The sequence below is a fragment of the Aptenodytes forsteri genome, unplaced genomic scaffold (assembly GCF_000699145.1).
Source record: "Aptenodytes forsteri isolate BGI_AS27 unplaced genomic scaffold, ASM69914v1 Scaffold278, whole genome shotgun sequence".
Taxonomy (NCBI): Eukaryota; Metazoa; Chordata; class Aves; order Sphenisciformes; family Spheniscidae; genus Aptenodytes; species Aptenodytes forsteri.
This window is the reverse complement of record NW_008795907.1, coordinates 1,675,367-1,692,573: the sequence shown is the minus strand read 5'-3', so window position 1 is coordinate 1,692,573 and position 17,207 is coordinate 1,675,367. Positions and strand designations below refer to the sequence as shown.

General features: G+C 46.3%; 3 protein-coding genes across 3 annotated transcripts in view; 1 reads left to right on the top strand and 2 right to left on the bottom strand.

Moving 5' to 3' along the window:
- The window catches only part of LOC103903135 (claudin-19), a 16,767-nt gene extending 9,795 nt beyond the window's left edge, over window positions 1–6,972 (top strand). Inside the window, exons 2-5 of the mRNA XM_009284273.2 lie at window positions 544–708; window positions 860–941; window positions 3,720–3,830; window positions 5,180–6,972. Coding sequence (XP_009282548.1) covers window positions 544–708; window positions 860–941; window positions 3,720–3,830; window positions 5,180–5,279 — 458 coding nt within the window. The 3' untranslated portion in view covers window positions 5,280–6,972. The remainder of the gene's footprint in view (window positions 1–543; window positions 709–859; window positions 942–3,719; window positions 3,831–5,179) is intronic.
- Window positions 6,973–7,061: 89 nt separating this feature from the next.
- On the bottom strand, window positions 7,062–9,230 carry DUSP28 (dual specificity phosphatase 28). Its single transcript, XM_009284272.2, has 2 exons — window positions 8,801–9,230; window positions 7,062–7,500 (listed from the first exon to the last, which is right to left on the bottom strand). The coding sequence occupies exons 1-2, from the start codon at window positions 9,146–9,148 to the stop codon at window positions 7,366–7,368; spliced, it is 483 nt and encodes a 160-aa protein (XP_009282547.1). The 5' UTR covers window positions 9,149–9,230; the 3' UTR covers window positions 7,062–7,365.
- Window positions 9,231–11,181: 1,951 nt separating this feature from the next.
- CCDC81 (coiled-coil domain containing 81) lies at window positions 11,182–13,018 on the bottom strand. Its single transcript, XM_019473388.1, has 4 exons — window positions 12,935–13,018; window positions 12,434–12,533; window positions 11,771–12,027; window positions 11,182–11,301 (listed from the first exon to the last, which is right to left on the bottom strand). The coding sequence occupies exons 1-4, from the start codon at window positions 13,016–13,018 to the stop codon at window positions 11,182–11,184; spliced, it is 561 nt and encodes a 186-aa protein (XP_019328933.1).
- Window positions 13,019–17,207: the final 4,189 nt, after the last annotated feature.

Below are 17,207 nucleotides of genomic sequence, written 5' to 3'. Positions count from 1 at the left end.
AGGTGGTGGATGCCCCATCCCTGGAAACATTCAAGGTCAGGCTGGACGGGGCTCTGAGCAACCTGATTTAGTTGAAGATCCAACCCCGACGGCAGGGGTGTTGGACTAGATGACCTTTAGAGGTCCCTTCCAACCCAAACTATTCTATGATTCCATGATTAAGTCACCAGGACTTGTGAGTAGGAGACTTATTTCTGCTCCTGTAAATGACCATATGTACTGCTATGCGTTTTCACAGGACTTAAAGATGTAAGCTATGAAGGGCTTGCTATAATTTTTCAGGGTTTACTAAAGCCCCAAGAGGATTTACTGAGCTTATAAAGTGTAAGTGTAGTTCAACTCTGAAATTTGATTGACTTCAAGGCTAAACACTCCAGGGTTCTGATGCTTTTCTGAACCAAGTAACAAAGTTGGACAAGATTCACTCCTTACTGCTCCTGTTAATTTTGTCACTCCCTCTAATCACTTTCATTTTTTCAGCACAAGATTAATTTAATTTCTGTATAGATCCCGATTTGTTTTCTCTTTTTCTGTCTTACTCAGTTCATATTCAGGCATGCCGTGCCTTGATGATTGCTTCCATCCTTTTGGGATTCATAGCTACAGTACTCTCATTGCTTGGTTTGAAGTGCACAAACGTTGGGTTGAGCGATGAAGATGGAAAAATGAAGTTTGCTGTCACAGGAGGATTTCTCTTTATTTTAGGAGGTAATATCGAGGCTGAAATGAGAATGCTATCAATACTTTCTATTGCTTTCACAGCTAGACTAAATAAAATGAATACTTGTTCTTAGTTTAAAGTTGTTACCACCATTAAAGGAATCATTCACTTATGTGCTTTTTAAACTTTTTCTGGTAGGTCTCTGCTCCATGGTGGCCGTTTCTTGGTATGCTGCGATGGTTACTGCTCAATTTTTTGACCCATTGTACGCTGGAACCAAGTAGGTTAATAGATCTGTCATACCAAACTCCATCATGTGTTGCAGACAGCTGCACTAACCTCAGCTGCTCCGGAGTTTCGGAACGTGGATGGATCCTGCTATCCAGTCCTACAGGAGGAAAAATTTGTCTTCAGGGAATCTTTTCACCTCAGAGATGTTGGTGGGGAGGGAGGAGAGTTCTTTTCTGGAAGGTTTAGGGAATGTGTGGGGAATATCAACCCCACATCTGAGGGGTTTCTGTACTGTGTTTACATTCTCTTGTGAGACTTAATTAAGTGCACATCTCAATGCTATGAAGAAGAAGAGGTAAAAGTCTTAATTTTCTTCGGCATTTAGACCAAAAGAGGTACAAAATTCTAGCTGTGGCTAGAATACAATGCCTCAGATGTAGAAGCAAATGAAAAAACATACAGAAACCAGCTTGAACTGCGTACTAGTTACCTGCAGATAGCTGAGAAATGTCATTGAAGCGTGCTGCTTGGCTTAAAGAAGTAAAAAAATATTTTTCACTATATAGTAACAGCTCAACGTTTGTTTGTCTTATGAATTAAAATGAGGCAAAGTTTGTGGGACTATCAGCTCATACAGTTACGCACAAACAAGTTTTGAAGTATAAAAGCCCTTATTCTTGTCTGATATAAAAGGCACAGTCTTCAAACCCAAATGCCTGCTTATGGCACCTTATCTGGGTCAATAGATTTAGCAATGAGAAACAAGGGTGGAGGTGACTGGGCCTCTCCTTCAGAGAGTGGGGAAAAAGGGAGAGGGAAACATAATATATTGTCTGTGGAACATGAGAGAGCTGGTTTGGGGGAAAGGGGACATTTATAATTTGCCAGTACCTCTACCGAGTATATAATTTTTAGATCAGTAAACTGTAAATCTTTAGTTGCTAGGATCATATTTGGAGTGTTTTGTAAGTTTCTTCCTGAAAATCAGTTCAGGGAAGTCAGAGGTGAAGTGCTTTGTTATGAATCAAAGTACTTCAAGCAGTTGCTTTGAATGTTTGTTAGTTTTCCTTGTGTTTTCAAACAAGCACTTAGAAATAAATTGCACTTGTGAATATTTGTTCTTGTTTTATATCCCCTTGAGAGAATTACATGAAGGGTAATAAATACGTTAGAGGACCGAAACAACTGGTGATAAGGAATTTCAGTTAGTGGGATAGTTAGCGAGTTTTATAGTTATCTGGTATAGCTTTGGGGCTTCAACATCAATGCATGTTAATCAGTTACCAGATTGTTTGCATTCAGTAGCTAAAGAAATCTTTTTTTTAATGTCTAAACTTCATGTTTAAGACTGTCGATTCAGTAAGCAGTTCTTAGTGAATTAACTTTGATCATTGGTAAAGCCAGACATGCTCTTGAGGAAGTTTCTGTTCCTTGGACTCTGTGAGACAGCTTTAAATTCAATTGCAGGCCAGTATTGATCTTCACTCTTAAGAGACTAGTGAATCTGTTTTTTCAGATTGCATTTTTTCGGCCTGACTTCAGCAAATTGGTAAAGTTAACCTCTACTAATTCTTAGAGGAATTTCTCATACAGCTGTGAAGGCAACCTAAGTTCTCCTGCAGATCCCTCCTATATACTTTCCTTTGGCATGACATCTACAGCATTCCTGTCTATAGGTGGCTAGTGAGCAGAGACGATTGCATGCACTGGGCAACACTCTCTGATTGTTCCTTAGTATTCCTCCAGCAACTTGCACTCCTGTTTTTTTGAGATAATGATTGTCTCCTTGTTCCGTGTTTGGAAAGCACCTAAAACAGTGGAGGCCTTGTGGCTCCAATGTGTGTTGAGAACACGGAGAGCAGTGAACCTGTGTAAACCTCTGAAACCTTCCTGTTAGCAATTAATTCTGGAGTCAGAAACTTCGACACTTTTAGATAATGATTTTGTGTTTACAAGTGAAAAGAAAACACACATATCTGGTTTCAGTATACCTTCTATGCAGTCCATGACACTTACTTTGCTCTTATATTAGTTATCTTAGACCGCGGAGGTACAGCCGTATTGTGGATATAGTCTTTGTCCAAATATAAAAACTTGTTTGCCTCTTTTTGCGAAACTCCTGCCAGACTTTCCCAGGCTCAATTGTGTCTAGTCTTTGGGTCAAATTCATTATCAGTGAATTTCTTGGACTGGACTAGGGGGTTTCCTGAAGGATGTAGTTTTGTACAGTAAAATGGGGAACTATTCTTTTTCAGCCTGGGACTATTCATAAATGTATTTCAGCCATATAACCACAGGGAGTGCTGAATATTCTTTAGGATACTACTAACTAGCCCTATACAAATAGCTACTTGTAGGCGATCTAGCGTTGTGTCCATAGAAAACTGATTTCTGTGGTTAGCCTTTTCTCATGACACAGACAGTAAGCTCCGAGTCATTCAGTTTGACAAAATTACTTCAGTGGCACAGCCAATACAAGAGCAAACTAAGTGTTGTGGACTGCACAGAAGGTATATGATTATAATTTATTATCAACAATTTATTAAATATATGCAAGTATTTATTGCTACTTAACTTTATGTTGCTTAGTACTTTCTGTACTGTCACTAATTTGGCAGAGCACTTAAATATATATGTAAGAGTTTTACTGAACAGGCACAAAGCCAGATCTGTTCTGCTCTGTTGTCCGTTGAACTACCTTTCAGTTAGCTGATTTCTGTGCAGACTAGAATTTGTTTGCATGATTTGTGCACCTTATGGCTCAGTCTAAAATAATGGCTTTGTAATCCTGTTATATGCTGTTTCCATAAAATCTTTCATGTTTCAGGTATGAACTAGGAGATGCTCTGTACTTAGGCTGGGCTGGATCTGTTCTTTATACGCTTGGTGGGATCTTACTGACCTGTTCATGCAAAGGGAAGAAAAAACAGGATTACAGGTAATCTTGGATTTGTCAGTTGAAATAGTAGCTGTCAATTATATACCATTTTCTATCTGTATACTACTCTCTCTCCCTCAACCCCTGGTATAAATCTGTAGCCATATAAAGTACAAACAGGAAATTGTACCTATTAATTCAGTGCTATGGCATGTCACAGACTTGTGACGGCAGGGAATGCTGTACCAAATACTTGTACCTCCCAGACAGTGCACTTGTTGATATTTTGCCGTCGGCAAAGGTTCTAAGATTTATGTGAGGAAAATGTGCAGTGAAAGAGCAAACTATCTATTGCCAAAACAAAAGTATATCAAAGAATATAGTGTATTATAATCAAGATTTTCTGAAATACTCACTACTATTAAAACATTCAAACACCATTTGATTTGCAGAAAGTGTAATGGCATTTCCCTCCCAAAGCATATCCAATTGCTCATTAGATGCATATGATTTTTTTCTTGTTCCTTATGGAAATGTCTTGTTGAGCGTCAAATCAGAAAAGTTGAGATTTCTGGCCTCAATATTTAACCTTGCCTGGATTTTTTTTTTTCAATCTTAAATTATTCACACATACAGAAGGTCTCTTTCTGAAGAAGAGGGATGAAATTGTCAGAAATAGCAGAGGTCGATGTCTACCCAGAAGAACCCAAATGGCTTGGAGCCTGTACGGGCTAAGCTTGAGAGGATGATAACATGGAAGGAAGAAGCATGTTCACTGCTGCTGTATTAAATCTTAGAAAAGTTATGTCAAAACACCTAATAAGTGAGAGTGTTCCTCTGATATTCCATTGCCTAATCTGAAGCCATTTAAGTTTTATGGTAATATTTCATCAGCCACATTGGACTTTAGATCTCACTCACCATACTTTGATACAAAGTCCCAAATATCCTGAAATGTCTTGAAAATCAGGTAAAACTGATGTATGAAATAGAAGTTCAACATGACGAATGACAGCTGAAGGGGTTGGCTGAAGATACTTCTGTTTTTCTTTCTCATCATCTTGATTCCTATATTAAAAACTGCAGCTTGCACAAAGGCATTAAGGTCTAGGTTCTCTTCTGCTTTAGGGACTTGACTGAAATGCCTCAAGGAAGAGCACATGTGAGTTAGGAATCCAGAGTGTTTCTGGTTCAGAGAGACATGTCTGTGCTGCCCATCAAAGAGCCCATCTCTTTCCCCTTAACTACAAAACTGATGAGAACAATAGGCCTCCAATTTCTGCACCTTTGTGAAGTATGTGCTATCGGGGTTTGATACAGACCTAAATGAGTAACTTCCTAAGTATCTGAAACTGTGGACATGTGTGTAATATCTATTATTTTGTATCTTTTTTTTTCTTAATTTACAGTTGCAACAAATACGCGTATTCAGCAGGCCAGGCAGCTCAGCAGCAGCGCATTTACACCAAAAACCCTGAGACAGTCATAAGCAACAAGGAGTACGTCTAAACTTATCTTTTACATCACTTGTAACGTTAGTAGGTTATGAACTCAAATAAAAAAGTGAACTACTTCCAGGTTTCCGGTTCCAAGTTGCAATCTTTCATCTTAATTTGGAGCAGTACAAGGAGGAGGTATGGTTTTCAATGTAAATAGGAATGGTTTTCTGGGAATGGTTTTCAGATGTAGATAAGTTTCTACAGATAATGCTGTGATGTGAAATCCTGCGTCATGAAGGTTTTCTTCATGCTGAGAAGCCTGGTAAAATTTAACCAGAGAGTGCAGTGTATCCTGACAATCAAGAGCAACTGTTTCTATGTCAGCTGACCCAAAAATGCGGAACTGATATGCTGTAGCTGACTGCAAGTTAATACGCCTCACAGTTAGAAATGTATTGTGTTTTCATTAATGTTTAGCTTTCTACTTTTGTTTAGCAGCTTTAGCTTTTGACAGGAAATAAACTTTATTCCACAGATTGGCTGAAACAAATTTTTTGATGAGTGGTATCCTGGCCATTAATAAGGATATAGTCTATATACTGTGGGCTTGAAGTCTCATGTTATACTGAAATTCATATTATGTATGATGATAGTCAAGATTTATAAAAGCTACAAAAAATTCCCGAACAACCACTCACCTCCAAATCTGCAGATGTGCAACAAATTTCTTGTTGGTTGTAATGCACATACCAAAGATAAACGATACGGAATGAACCAAACACAGCTGGGAGCGGAGAAAGCATCTGGTGCAAAAATGCCTTGTGATAACTAAGAAGATGATAGCCCCAATTTTTTATTTTTATTTCTATGCTTTCAGCTTTTAAAATAATCCAATTTTAACTTGAGCAATCTTTAACTTTGGGAAATTCTACTGCATGTGAATTGTCTAATTAATGTAATTCCCCAGTGGCTTTATTCTCCGTCATTGTTCCATCATTAGAATTTCTGCCTTAAACTACGCCACTGCTGGGAGCATATGTTTGCCTTGTGTAAGCACTTAGACCGATGACGATGAGCTAACTTTACTTCGTATTGATGCTTTGAGCAACGTGGAAGGGAATTTCACACTGCAGGTTCACAGGTTTCATAACTTGTCCCTTTTAAATTACAAATGTATTAATGCAGTTTGACAAAATACCTTCATGTTTCTCTTTACTTTTAACGTCTTATGATAAACATAATTGTAGTGTCATTTAGAAGCTTTGTGCAGCTTCCTTGATATCCCAGTGGATAATTTCACAGGGCAACCTGCAAGCAGTCTTAGAAACAATTTAGCCATGTTGCTTGCATACAGATACAGCTGACTTGTAAACTGACACATTAAGGCATGAATTGGGCACTGATAGATCTTGCTAGGCTTAGTAAGGAGAGCTAAAAGGAGTGAGGATTACTTTTAGATTGCCCATGTCATCTTTTCCCCTCCACTATCAACTACTCTTTTAAAAATCATCCCTTTGATATTTTGGAGAATAATTTCAAAAGCTGAAAAGGTACTTAACTTTCATCGTGGGAGCTGAAGCCCTTACCATTGTTGGTATATTCTGTCCTCTGGATTTTTAGGTAATTTTGTGACGGTGTTTTGTTCTGGGTGAACATAAGGAAAAATGCAGAGCTCAGGCAGCGACTAAGCAGTTCCAGTGTCAGTTTCCTACCAAAGGTTGTGTGAGCTCATGAACATGAATTATGATCCAGTAGGGGAGCGACAAAGTCAGAACTTCCTTGGTCTGGCATCAGGTCTTCTAGTGACGTCACTGGGAAGTTTAATTAAAAACCAAGAGTAAAATCCCTATGTAGTAACTCATTCATTTATTCAGTACATTGTTATTGTATTCAGCGTCATTCAGGGGAAAAATAAATGCCGAGGATACCATGCCTTTCACTTTGTTTCCAGTCCTTCCAACCGTTTTCTGTTTCTGCAGTTTCTCCCTGCTTATCTGCCCCTTTCCCATGCACTTTCAACAGTAACGCTCTGAATGAATGTGATGAACCATCAACTCAGATTGGGGAGTAAGGCATTTTATGTATAGGTGATATATGAAGTGATTTTTTTTTTTTTTAAATCTGTAGCAAGCCACTTAACTCTCTGTAAAACATCTTCACACGTTGCTATTTTTAAGTCCTTTGCTCAGCAGATAGGACTGCTTTGGTATCTGCAAATCTTCTTCATATCTCTGCAGCTGAGACCAAAATCCTGCATTGGGTTCTGCTACTGGTCTGGCAGTCTTCACAGTCTAGGGAAAAAAGAGAGATGCTGTAGAAGCAAGGGAAATCATGCAAATGGATTTCTTCCTCTTAGACTTTTGAGAAGGTTTATTTTGGTTTTGATTTTGCTAAGGAATAATAAACATATTTTGGTGAGCTGACCTCACTCTGTGCTTGCTAAGACCTCCTGGCATATGGTCCATGTTACAGAATGGATTCGTGGATGAGACATGAAAAGGAGCTATTGAATTTGCTGGAAATATGAATGTCTGTCACAAAGTGTGACGACACCGTTCCTCTTTAAGATAGAGTGAAACTTGGTCACGTATCTGCATGCCTCTGTCTGGTACTGAGCAAAACAGTTGTCTAAATTAGAGACTTTGGTGATATACCTACCAAATGGGTGAAGACTAAAAGACTAGCCTGGAGAAAAGGAGGCTGAGGGGAGACCTCATCACTCTCTACAACTACCTGAAAGGAGGTTGTAGCGAGGTGGGTGTCGGTCTCTTCTCCCAAGTAACAAGCGATAGGACGAGAGGAAATGGCCTCAAGTTGTGCCAGGGGAGGTTTAGATTGGACGTGAGGAAAAATGTCTTTACTGAAAGAGTGGTTAAACATTGGAACAGGCTGCCCAGGGAAGTGGTTGAGTCCCCATCCCTGGAGGTATTTCAAAGACGTGTAGATGAGGCACTTAGGGACATGGTTTAGTGGGCATGGTGGTGTTGGGTTGACGGTTGGACTCGATGATCTTAGAGGTCTTTTCCAACCTTTATGATTCTATGATTCTATGATTCTATAAAAGACCATAGAGCATAAGTCATATGTATTGGACGGGCTTCCTAATAAAGTTGAGATGCTATTACTTGTAGCTAGCTAGTCCCTGGCTATTTAGCAGGCCTAACAGATGATGTTTCTTTTCTGTGTTGAGCTGTCACATAGGTGATAAGAGCAAATCCTGCAAAACAGCTTCTGCACGTACTTGCTTCCTTTTCACTCATTTGCTTTATGTCTCTGTCTCTAACTTCACTTACCATGAATAAGGAAATGATAGGGAAAATGTTCACAAAACAACCAACTTTGCGTATTTTGCTACCAGTGCTTAAAGCCTATTTGCATTTGTAATTATATTTGTCCCAGAAACCTCACGTTGAAAGCTTATTTGTCCAAGTGGGGGGTGAAAAAACTTACAGTGGAATTTCATTCAAATGTTGAATGTCTATAAAACTGCTAATAAACAGGCGAGAGCACCAAAATAATTCTATTCATTATAAGCATTTCGTTTCTTACCCAAAAGATGTCTAAATATAAATCTGGATATAAGTACAGTACCTCAAAGGCATCCTTGAGTGGGAGTTTTCGGTGTCTCATCAGATAAGCAGTGCAAATGGCAGCTGATCGGCTGCGGCCATTTTTACAGTAAACTAAGCACTTCCCACCGCTCTTCACAGCCTCTTCTATAGCATCGCTGCACTGTTCAAAATACCGATACAGGTCTTCAGCCGGATCATCGAACACAGGTATGCGTATGCCCCGGACCTGCTGGAGGCCGGGGAATGGCTGCTGCCTGGTGACATTAACGCAGAAGGTGACTCCCTCTCGCGTGAGCAGGTCCTCGTTGCAGGCTGCCCTGGCGTTGCCGATGAGCAGTGAGGCGGTGACCTTGCAGAGCTGAAGCATCGGCAGCCAAGGCTGCAGCACCACCAGCACCACCGCCTCGCTGCAGAGCTCCCAGATCGCCTCCTCCGCACAGCATTCGAGCTGCGGCACAGCCCCGGTGTAGCGGGACGCTGGGGGGATTGGGGTGCGGGTTGCTTCCCCCAGCAATGTGTACGGGCTGTGCTGGGCTGTGCTATATTTATCCCCTCTGAACAGTCTCGGGCATAAAGGGTTCAGGCAGGTCCTAGTGCCTGCTGGATCCTGAGAGTCGTGTTTAAACAGCTAAAAGCAATTTCAGAGCCCATAGATCATTTGTAAAACAATTGGATTTCTACAGTCCCTATCCCTATAGCAGCTTCTTAGAAGAAGCTAAAACCCCTGTCTTCATCACAGGAAGGCTGCTGCTGGCATCAGCACGGATGCAATATTGATCTGATCACCTCCAGCTCACATCCAGATCATCTAGTTGCCCCTCGCCTACAACAAAGGCATCTTTTGAATACCCAGAAAATGATTTACTAGGCTAGCTAGATACGGTAGCGCTAATCTTTCTGGACTTCAGTAAAATTGCTGGTGTGGTGCCAGGGCAGAGTATCTTACGCATGAGTGTGTGGACAGACATTCAAGCTGTGAAGGGTGGGAGGGAATGGGGCCAAGGACTCAGCCACGGGAACGCCACATCAGCTGGTGCCAGGCGGGTGCTGCAGGGCTGGACGCAGGTACCAGCTGCTTCCTGGTGGATTGAGCATGTACCTGAGCTTCTTTAACACTTTTCTTTCTGGCCATGACGCAAAAAAGGAGCCTGTGACCGATATTTGCTGCTGGCACAAAGATGAACCTGGACTATCACAGCAGCAGGGCATGGACTAATAGGACCAGTGTAAAACGCAATGCCAGCCAGTAAGGAATCAGCTGTGAGGGACGAAGATGAGCTTATATTCCATCATGGAGGGAGGGGAAGCTGACCTGCTGCACACCTGCCATTACTTGTGTCAATAACAGCCTGCCAGAGGGATGCCGGTGCTGGGGCCAAGGAAGATGGCTCCCTAACATGAGCACAAGAGCATGGCGTCCCCTCCTGCTGTTTGGCACACGCCTTAGCTGCCCGTGGACTCATTCCTCTGCCCCGTTGCTTCCTTTGCCCAGGGCTCAGGGTATCTGGCTGGAGAAAGGCTCTGCCGGTGCGAGGAGGCACGGTTCAGGCTGGATCCCTGGAGTTGGAAGGGAGAAAGCTCAGCAGGAGAGCATCACCCTGACACTGCCCCCCAGCAATGTGGGGAGGGCCCTTGGGTTCTCCTGCAGTCACAATTTCTGGGATTTTTGGGCCCTCCCTGGCACTGGCTCTCACCCAGCTCAGCATTTCCACGGCACATCCTTATTCCCAGGCCATGACGCTGTGGATCAGACGAGGAGCCTTTCTGCAATCACCACCAGGGATTTTCCTCATTGGACGGGCATGCATCAGTTCCCTGAACTGTGTAAAGGAGCCAGCTGCTGCCTTACCTTCCTCCTCCCACCTGGGAGGTGGCAGAGGCTCTTCTTTCTTTTGCCTGCCTTCATCGGTGGGATTTCTTGGGCCCTTGCAGGGGTCCCTGGGTGGTGGTTTATGGACATGCTCCAGTTCAAATCTGGGTGCAAGGAGAAGACACCAGCGTGACTTAAGGCACCACAGCCCCTTTGCAGTGTGCAGCACTCATCAGAGCCATTTTGGCCATGCTGTGAAGGCCATTGGTTTCCAAAGCAGCACACACTGTACCCCCAGGATGCCAGGAAATGTTGTTACCCAGTGGAGCAGCCCAGGCCATGGTGGAAAGACAGTGTTTTCTGAATTCCACTGCATGGCCCATGAGTCCTGCCTAATGGCATGACTGCATGCCAGGGACACAGCTGACAGCCCCTCTCTCGTGGGCCCTGTGTGATGCTACACATAGTCGCAGAGCAGCCAAGGAGGCTGTTGGGAACAACTGCTTTGAAGGCGGCAGTCCCCAGCATCTCCCTGTGCAGGCAACCCCTGGCAGCCCAGCGCTGCCAGATGGGACCTGAGCAGCTGCCAGCTAGGTCAGCCAAGGGCTATGGGGATGCACATACTCTGGAAAGACGATGATGCAGTCGGAGTAGATCAGGGAAGCTGTGGTTGCTGTGCGAGGTATCACCAAGTCCAGCATCACTGGGACCTGCAGCAGAGGAGCACAGGGCTGGGGGAGGTGAAGCTGGGGTGTGACCTCTGTGCGCACCAAGGCAGCTGGCTGCCCACCACCATGAGATGACACTGCCTCTCCGAAACCCTCACAAGTGCTCTCTCATCACCATTAACCCACCCTTCTAACGAGCAGGTGCTGACCAGCAAAGACATGATGCCACATTATAAACCACCCAGCTTTTTTGTGAGGGCAACAATTAGGATGCTTGAGCAGGGACTGGTTCTTGCTGAGCTGAAAGCTCAGGCTTTGGGGCATCAGTGGTGTGGCTGAGGCACTGAACATCGCAAGAGCGTGGCAGAATGAGAGCTTGTAGGACTGGAGGTCCCATCTGACCCAAGGAGCTACCCAGGTCATGGCTGGCCTAAAGCAAGTGGTGCTGGCAAGAGTGCTGCAGTGGGATGTCAAAGGGTGAGGAGCAGTGGAGGAGAAACAAAACGCTTACCCTCGACAGAGCTTCTTCCAGGGTGTCCTCCCCAGTCATCATTTCCAGAAAGTTGTGGTAGTATTTCATTTGCACTCGTGTGTCTTCAGTGAGGAGCAGGCCTATGTCCCTCAGGATGAGCATGATGGTCTTTCCCTTTCTGATACAGCGGGAGAAGAGGGACATGGTGTCCTGGATGCGCCCCACCACTTTCTTCGAAGACACAAAGGTGGCCGCAGCTAGCTGAGCATACCACAGGGGCTCCAGTACTTTGCCACCTGGAAAACCACATGACAAGGACCTGGGGGGGGGTGTGGGGTGTCCATTGTTGCAGCCACCCATCAGCAGGCTGTGTCTGAGTGCCAGCAGCCCCAAGGCTCTTGGATGATGCGTCACTACAGGCGACATGGCTTTGAGCTGTGGCTGGAGCCAGAGGTGGAGAAGGTCCCAGGGCCCTGTCTCCCACCAGGCAGTTTTTCAGGAGTGTTGGCTGTTGCACCCATTGCACACAAAGGGTCCATTTTTGGACCTGCTCCACGGCAGACAGTTTGCTTTTAAGAAGCATGAGCTACTCTCCAACCTGGGGGTGGGATATGAGATGTCCAGTTGCCCCATCCATGCAGCGGGGGAGCCTGCACCCCCCGCAGCAGCCAACGTGGCAAGGTTTTACCTGGGGGATCCTACCTGGCACATATGCCTTGTCGTCTGTCAGGCAGTGGATGTCAGCGAGGTTCCTGGCTGCGCGGAAGACAGGTCTCTGCGCAGTCAGGTCACTGTCCCCAACCTGGACTCATTCAGGGACAGCGTTGAAGGAGCTGAGGGTGGGAATTCGGACGCCCTGCAAGCAGAGGAAACAGAAAGGCAGAAAAGTGAGGACTGGCTGGAGCGAAAACACCGAAGCTGCCTTGCTAGAGCTTTGGAAAGGAGCTGCCAAGTCCTCGTGCTCTCCATAAAAGCTGTGCTGGATCCAGGGCAGAAGGAGCATCCTCAGCCCCAGGGCATCCAAGGGGTTTCCAGTGACTGGGATATGGACCGCACCTGTGCAAAGCTTATTTCTCCCTTGGCCAGGAGCCCTGGGATGAGGTCCCTGCTTCCCAGGGAGGGGAAGAGTAATGGCAGTCCCTGGCCCAGGAGCAACTCCTGAGCCACCCCAGGGCAGAGAGGGGGTGGAGGGTGCGAGCCCACCTTGTGCAGCAGGAGCTGAAGTTGAATGTAGGCAGCCACAGTGTCCCAGATGGCCACTCTCACTGGGAAGCAAGCAAAAGCCATGTCATGCTCTGTGCCCACCAGCCCCCAGCTCTTCAGCTTACCATGACCGGTGCTGTGGTGGCAGATGGAGGGTCATGGCTGCCCCCAGCCCGACTGGAGACATCCTGGAGAGCAGCGTAGTGCCAGGTCTCACCATCGTGATGGCTCGGCTGCATGGGGAGACTTGCAGGGGTGTCCTGGCACTGTGGTGCGGTGATGTTGGGTTACGGCCACACTCCTGCAATGGCTGTGGAGAGCCTTACCTTGGGTGGTGGCAGTTGGCACCATAAGCCCCCCCCAGCCCGTGTCCCAGAAGTCCATCCTTGTCCACCTCCTGTTGGCAGGGTGCTTTCCCATGGTGAAGGGCCATGGGGAGCTCAGCCCTTCCCCGAGGGGCCTCCTGGGCTAGTGTCCTACCTCCCCTTGCCCTCCCCACGGTGAAGCGGAGCAGCCCATGCTGCTGGGAGCGGCCGGGGCAGGGGGACTGCAGTGAGGGGCTGCCCCACAGAGCAGGTGGGGGCTGGGGTGCTGCGAGGTGGGGGGGGGTGATGCAAGAGGGGCCCTGTGTTGCCTTGGCAGGTCCTGACCACTGTCTGCTGGGGCGGATGCCCCATGTGTCGCCCTGTGGTTCACCTGGCCTGCGCCCCACCACGTCTCCTGGGACCATGTGCTGGGAGCTTGCTGCTGCTGCCTGGGACAGCCCTGGGGCTGCCCGGAGGAAGCGGCAGTGCCACAGGCCCTGGCAATGGGGAAGGCTGCAGAAGCAGCCCAGCCCTCTGGTCAAGCATCGCTACTGCCTTCCTCAGCCTTTCCTGCTCGTGGAGGGGCTGCTCACAGCCACCTTTCTGCAAGCAGCCTTTCTACAGCAACCCTGCTTTCCTAATGGGTGATTTCAACTGACTTCCAGCCTTGTGGAAATTACTGGGAAAAAAATCGCTTCTGTTAGTGGCAAGTGAAGGAAGGACCAAGTTTGTTTAGGCTGTGATTGCCTTAGTTTGTATAGTTAAATTGCAATTGCTTTATGATAAAGAAGACTAGAAGAAATACTGGTGTTTTCAGCTGTCCCCTTGATTCATCTTAAATGTCAGGCTGATGAGCAGCGAGCTATTCAGTACAGCCTTTCATAATAACTAATTCTCCACATGTCTCCCAATGTCTGAGTTATTGCTGTGGGGGCATCTGGGCGCTGCCTTTGCGGCTGCCGCTTGGCCGGGCTGTGCCCAGTGGTTTTGGTGGGTGAGGGAGCCTCTTCCTCCCTTTCACCGCGCCCCTGGCACCTCTAGCTCCCCGCTGCCCCAACTCCCCCTGCCCTGCCCAGCATCCCCTCCCTTGCCCCAGGTGCCAGTGGTGGTGGCCACGTGCTGGCGGCCACGTGCTGGCTTGTGCCTGGCCAGGGTGGAGAGGCTGCTGTTCCCAAGGTGCACTGAGCTGGGGCTGAGCCGACTGCTCCGTGCAACCCCTCCACCCCTCGTCCTGTGTGAGCTGCGCACAAGGATCCCCATCACTTCCTCAGATGCATTTCTGCTGCGCAGTGTCACATCTCACCATTAGAAAAACATATTTCACTGTCTTGTTTTCCTTCTCAAGTGCCTGTTATTTGCTTCTGCATGTCATACTTGGCTTCCGTGTGGCCTAAAATCTGTTTACAGGGATTATCCCATTAAAAGAATATGGCTAATGGCAAAAGCACTCCTCCCTTTGAAAAGTTCCCGCTGTGCTGAGTTTGCCCATAACAGCTGCTCTTGTTACCAAAATCGTGCTCTTTATTTAGTGTGGCATTACTCTTGGTGTGGCATGAACCCTCCACTGATCCCTATGGGCAGCAGCAGCCCAGCAGATTGCTCTGGGATTTGCCAGATGTGCCCGGTGTGACTTACCAGGGTGAGACTGGCTTACCAGCTCCCTGCAGCTCACCCCAGCACTGGTCCAGGAGGCTCCTGGGTGCCACCAGCCCAGAGCGGCGTTGCTGTTGCATTAGCAGCAGAAAACATCACTGCTTCTGCACCTGTGATGCCTCACTACGAGGCTACGGATGTTTACTAGTTACCTGCCTGCAGCTGACTTGAAGATGGTCCCTCATGCCTGAAAGGTTGTCCCTTCCCACCAGCCTGCCCTGTACCATGTCCCTGTGCAGAGGAGGCAGTAGGAACAGGGTTGTTACCTTTACATGGAGAGTAATTATAAGCTAAACGCAAATGCCATCTCCTGGCAGTGAAGACATTTGCCTCCTCTGAGAGAAGATGGTTGAACTGCAGAGTAATAGTCTCATCCCCTGACTAGAAAAGGTCTGGTGCCTCAGTCCAGATTTTGCTGGGGGCTGCTGGGGTGTTTCTGGTCTTCGTGCCGCTGCCGTTGGGGCCCCTGACTAGAAAAGGTCTGGTGCCTCAGTCCAGATTTTGCTGGGGGCTGCGGGGTGTTTCTGGTCTTCGTGCCGCTGCTGTTGGGGTACGGTGCAACAGCCCCGTTACACTGGGCTGGCTGTCTCTCGTCCTCTTGCCATGCACCGCTGTGAAGAGCCTGGTCCCGTCTTCTTGGTGAGCTCCGTGTAGGTAAAGGGCTGCTATTAGGGTCCCTGAAGCCTCCCCTTCTTGGGGAAGCAGGGCTGTGTGTGGCTGCAGGGAAGCAGGAGCTGAGCTGAGCTTGTTTCACGCCCACCCCGTCACAATTTCTTAGCAGTGAATTTGCAAACATACGGTGTTCAGTGGCTTTACAAACCAACAGAATTCTTTTCAAACAGCTTTAATACACACACAGCTGTAAGTGGCCATTATTTAAGATCACACAGAGGAGGCAAAGGAGGTGACTGGTCTGCAAACAACTTTGCCTAGGAGAAGACCAACATTTCTACACTTGTCTGTATGTATATAAATGTGTGCATGTGGCGCCTAAATAGCTGTAACTGCAGGACATGAAACTAAAGAAATACCTACTCACCCAAGGGTATCACTCAATTTATTAAATATAAGTGATATTTGCTTCCAGGCAGATACACTTTGAGTAGTTTCCAGTTATCAAGTCTCTCTTAGATATGTCATGAGCTGCTTTTGACACATTAACCACATAACCTGCATTCACCCACTTCTGGAACTGGACAGTGCAGAGCTGAAGCACAAACCTTTCTGCTGCGTCAGTTCAGTCTCAGGCACTCGCTCGAGATTAAACATCCGTGTCACTGCAACGGGCCGGCTGTCTGCTTCGCTTGCTGTTAACCCTACCAACAGCTGCACTAGTAGAATGCCATGGTAAATAATTAGCACAACACTTTGTAATGACAAATACCAAGGGTATTTCTGATTCCTTGTACTATTATGCCATGACTTTTTGTGCATCTCTATGAGAAAAAGAACGTTTAGCATACTTGCTTCGAAGACTCAAGTCAGGTTCACCTTGTTTCCACAGACATCACATCCATACAACCCTAGCAGTTGTTCCTCCAGATTACACAGGGTTGAACGCAGGCAAACCTGCAGCACCAACATTGGCATCAGCCCATCACAAACCTTGTGCTGAAAGCAAGCTTTCATTCCTTGGGACTCCTGACCTGGCCTTTATCTATGCCTTAACAAGGAAAAAGAAAGAAAACTCCAAACTCAGCTTAAATGGAGAAGAAATAAAACTGCCCTGTAAATACAGATTTAAGTCTCCAGCCTTTTTATTTATACAAGGATTCAAAGAACATATTTCAACTTTAGATAAACAGTGCAAGAGAGTTACAAGTACCTTGGTAACAGAAAGAAATAGATAACTGTCCAGCTATGCCAATAAGTGAAATAATTCTTACTCCTGCAGATAGAAATGCATCTGTTTAAAGCAAAGGTGGACTTTAGATATTTTTGCTATACCTTAGCCCCTACCAAGCCCACCAGAAAACAACAGGCAGTTTGTCATTTGTAAATGATAAGTAGCTGCGTTCTCAAAGCCTTTTGAGTCCCTCGCCCTTAGTTAAAACATACACGTTATGGCACAAAAGAGCAGGCTGAAAGACAGAGACATCTGGAAATCCACTATTACTGGTTCTCCCCTTTCCAGGGACAGGGGTCTTCTCTAGACCACTACCCCCCTCTGCATCCCTGTGAGGTACGAGGCCTTTTCAAACCAGAACATGACGAATCACCATCTCGGTAACATCGAAGCAAATGTACCTCCCCAGCCACCCCCCTTCCCCGGAGCGCCCCATTCACGTAACCACCCCGCGGCAGCCCCCAGCGAC

Bases quoted from the DNA above. Each gene is read 5' to 3' on its own strand.
- CCDC81 (XM_019473388.1), bottom strand. From the start codon at position 13,018: ATGGCTTTTGCTTGCTTCCCAGTGAGAGTGGCCATCTGGGACACTGTG. The intron at 12,534-12,934 runs GTGGGCTCGCAC...GAATGAGTCCAG, and splicing joins TTCAGCTCCTGCTGCACAAG to GTTGGGGACAGTGACCTGAC. The intron at 11,302-11,770 runs GTAAGCGTTTTG...CCTCTGCTGCAG, and splicing joins TGGAAGAAGCTCTGTCGAGG to GTCCCAGTGATGCTGGACTT.
- DUSP28 (XM_009284272.2), bottom strand. From the start codon at position 9,148: ATGCTTCAGCTCTGCAAGGTCACCGCCTCACTGCTCATCGGCAACGCC. The intron at 7,501-8,800 runs GTACTGTACTTA...TTTTTTCCCTAG, and splicing joins CACTCAAGGATGCCTTTGAG to ACTGTGAAGACTGCCAGACC.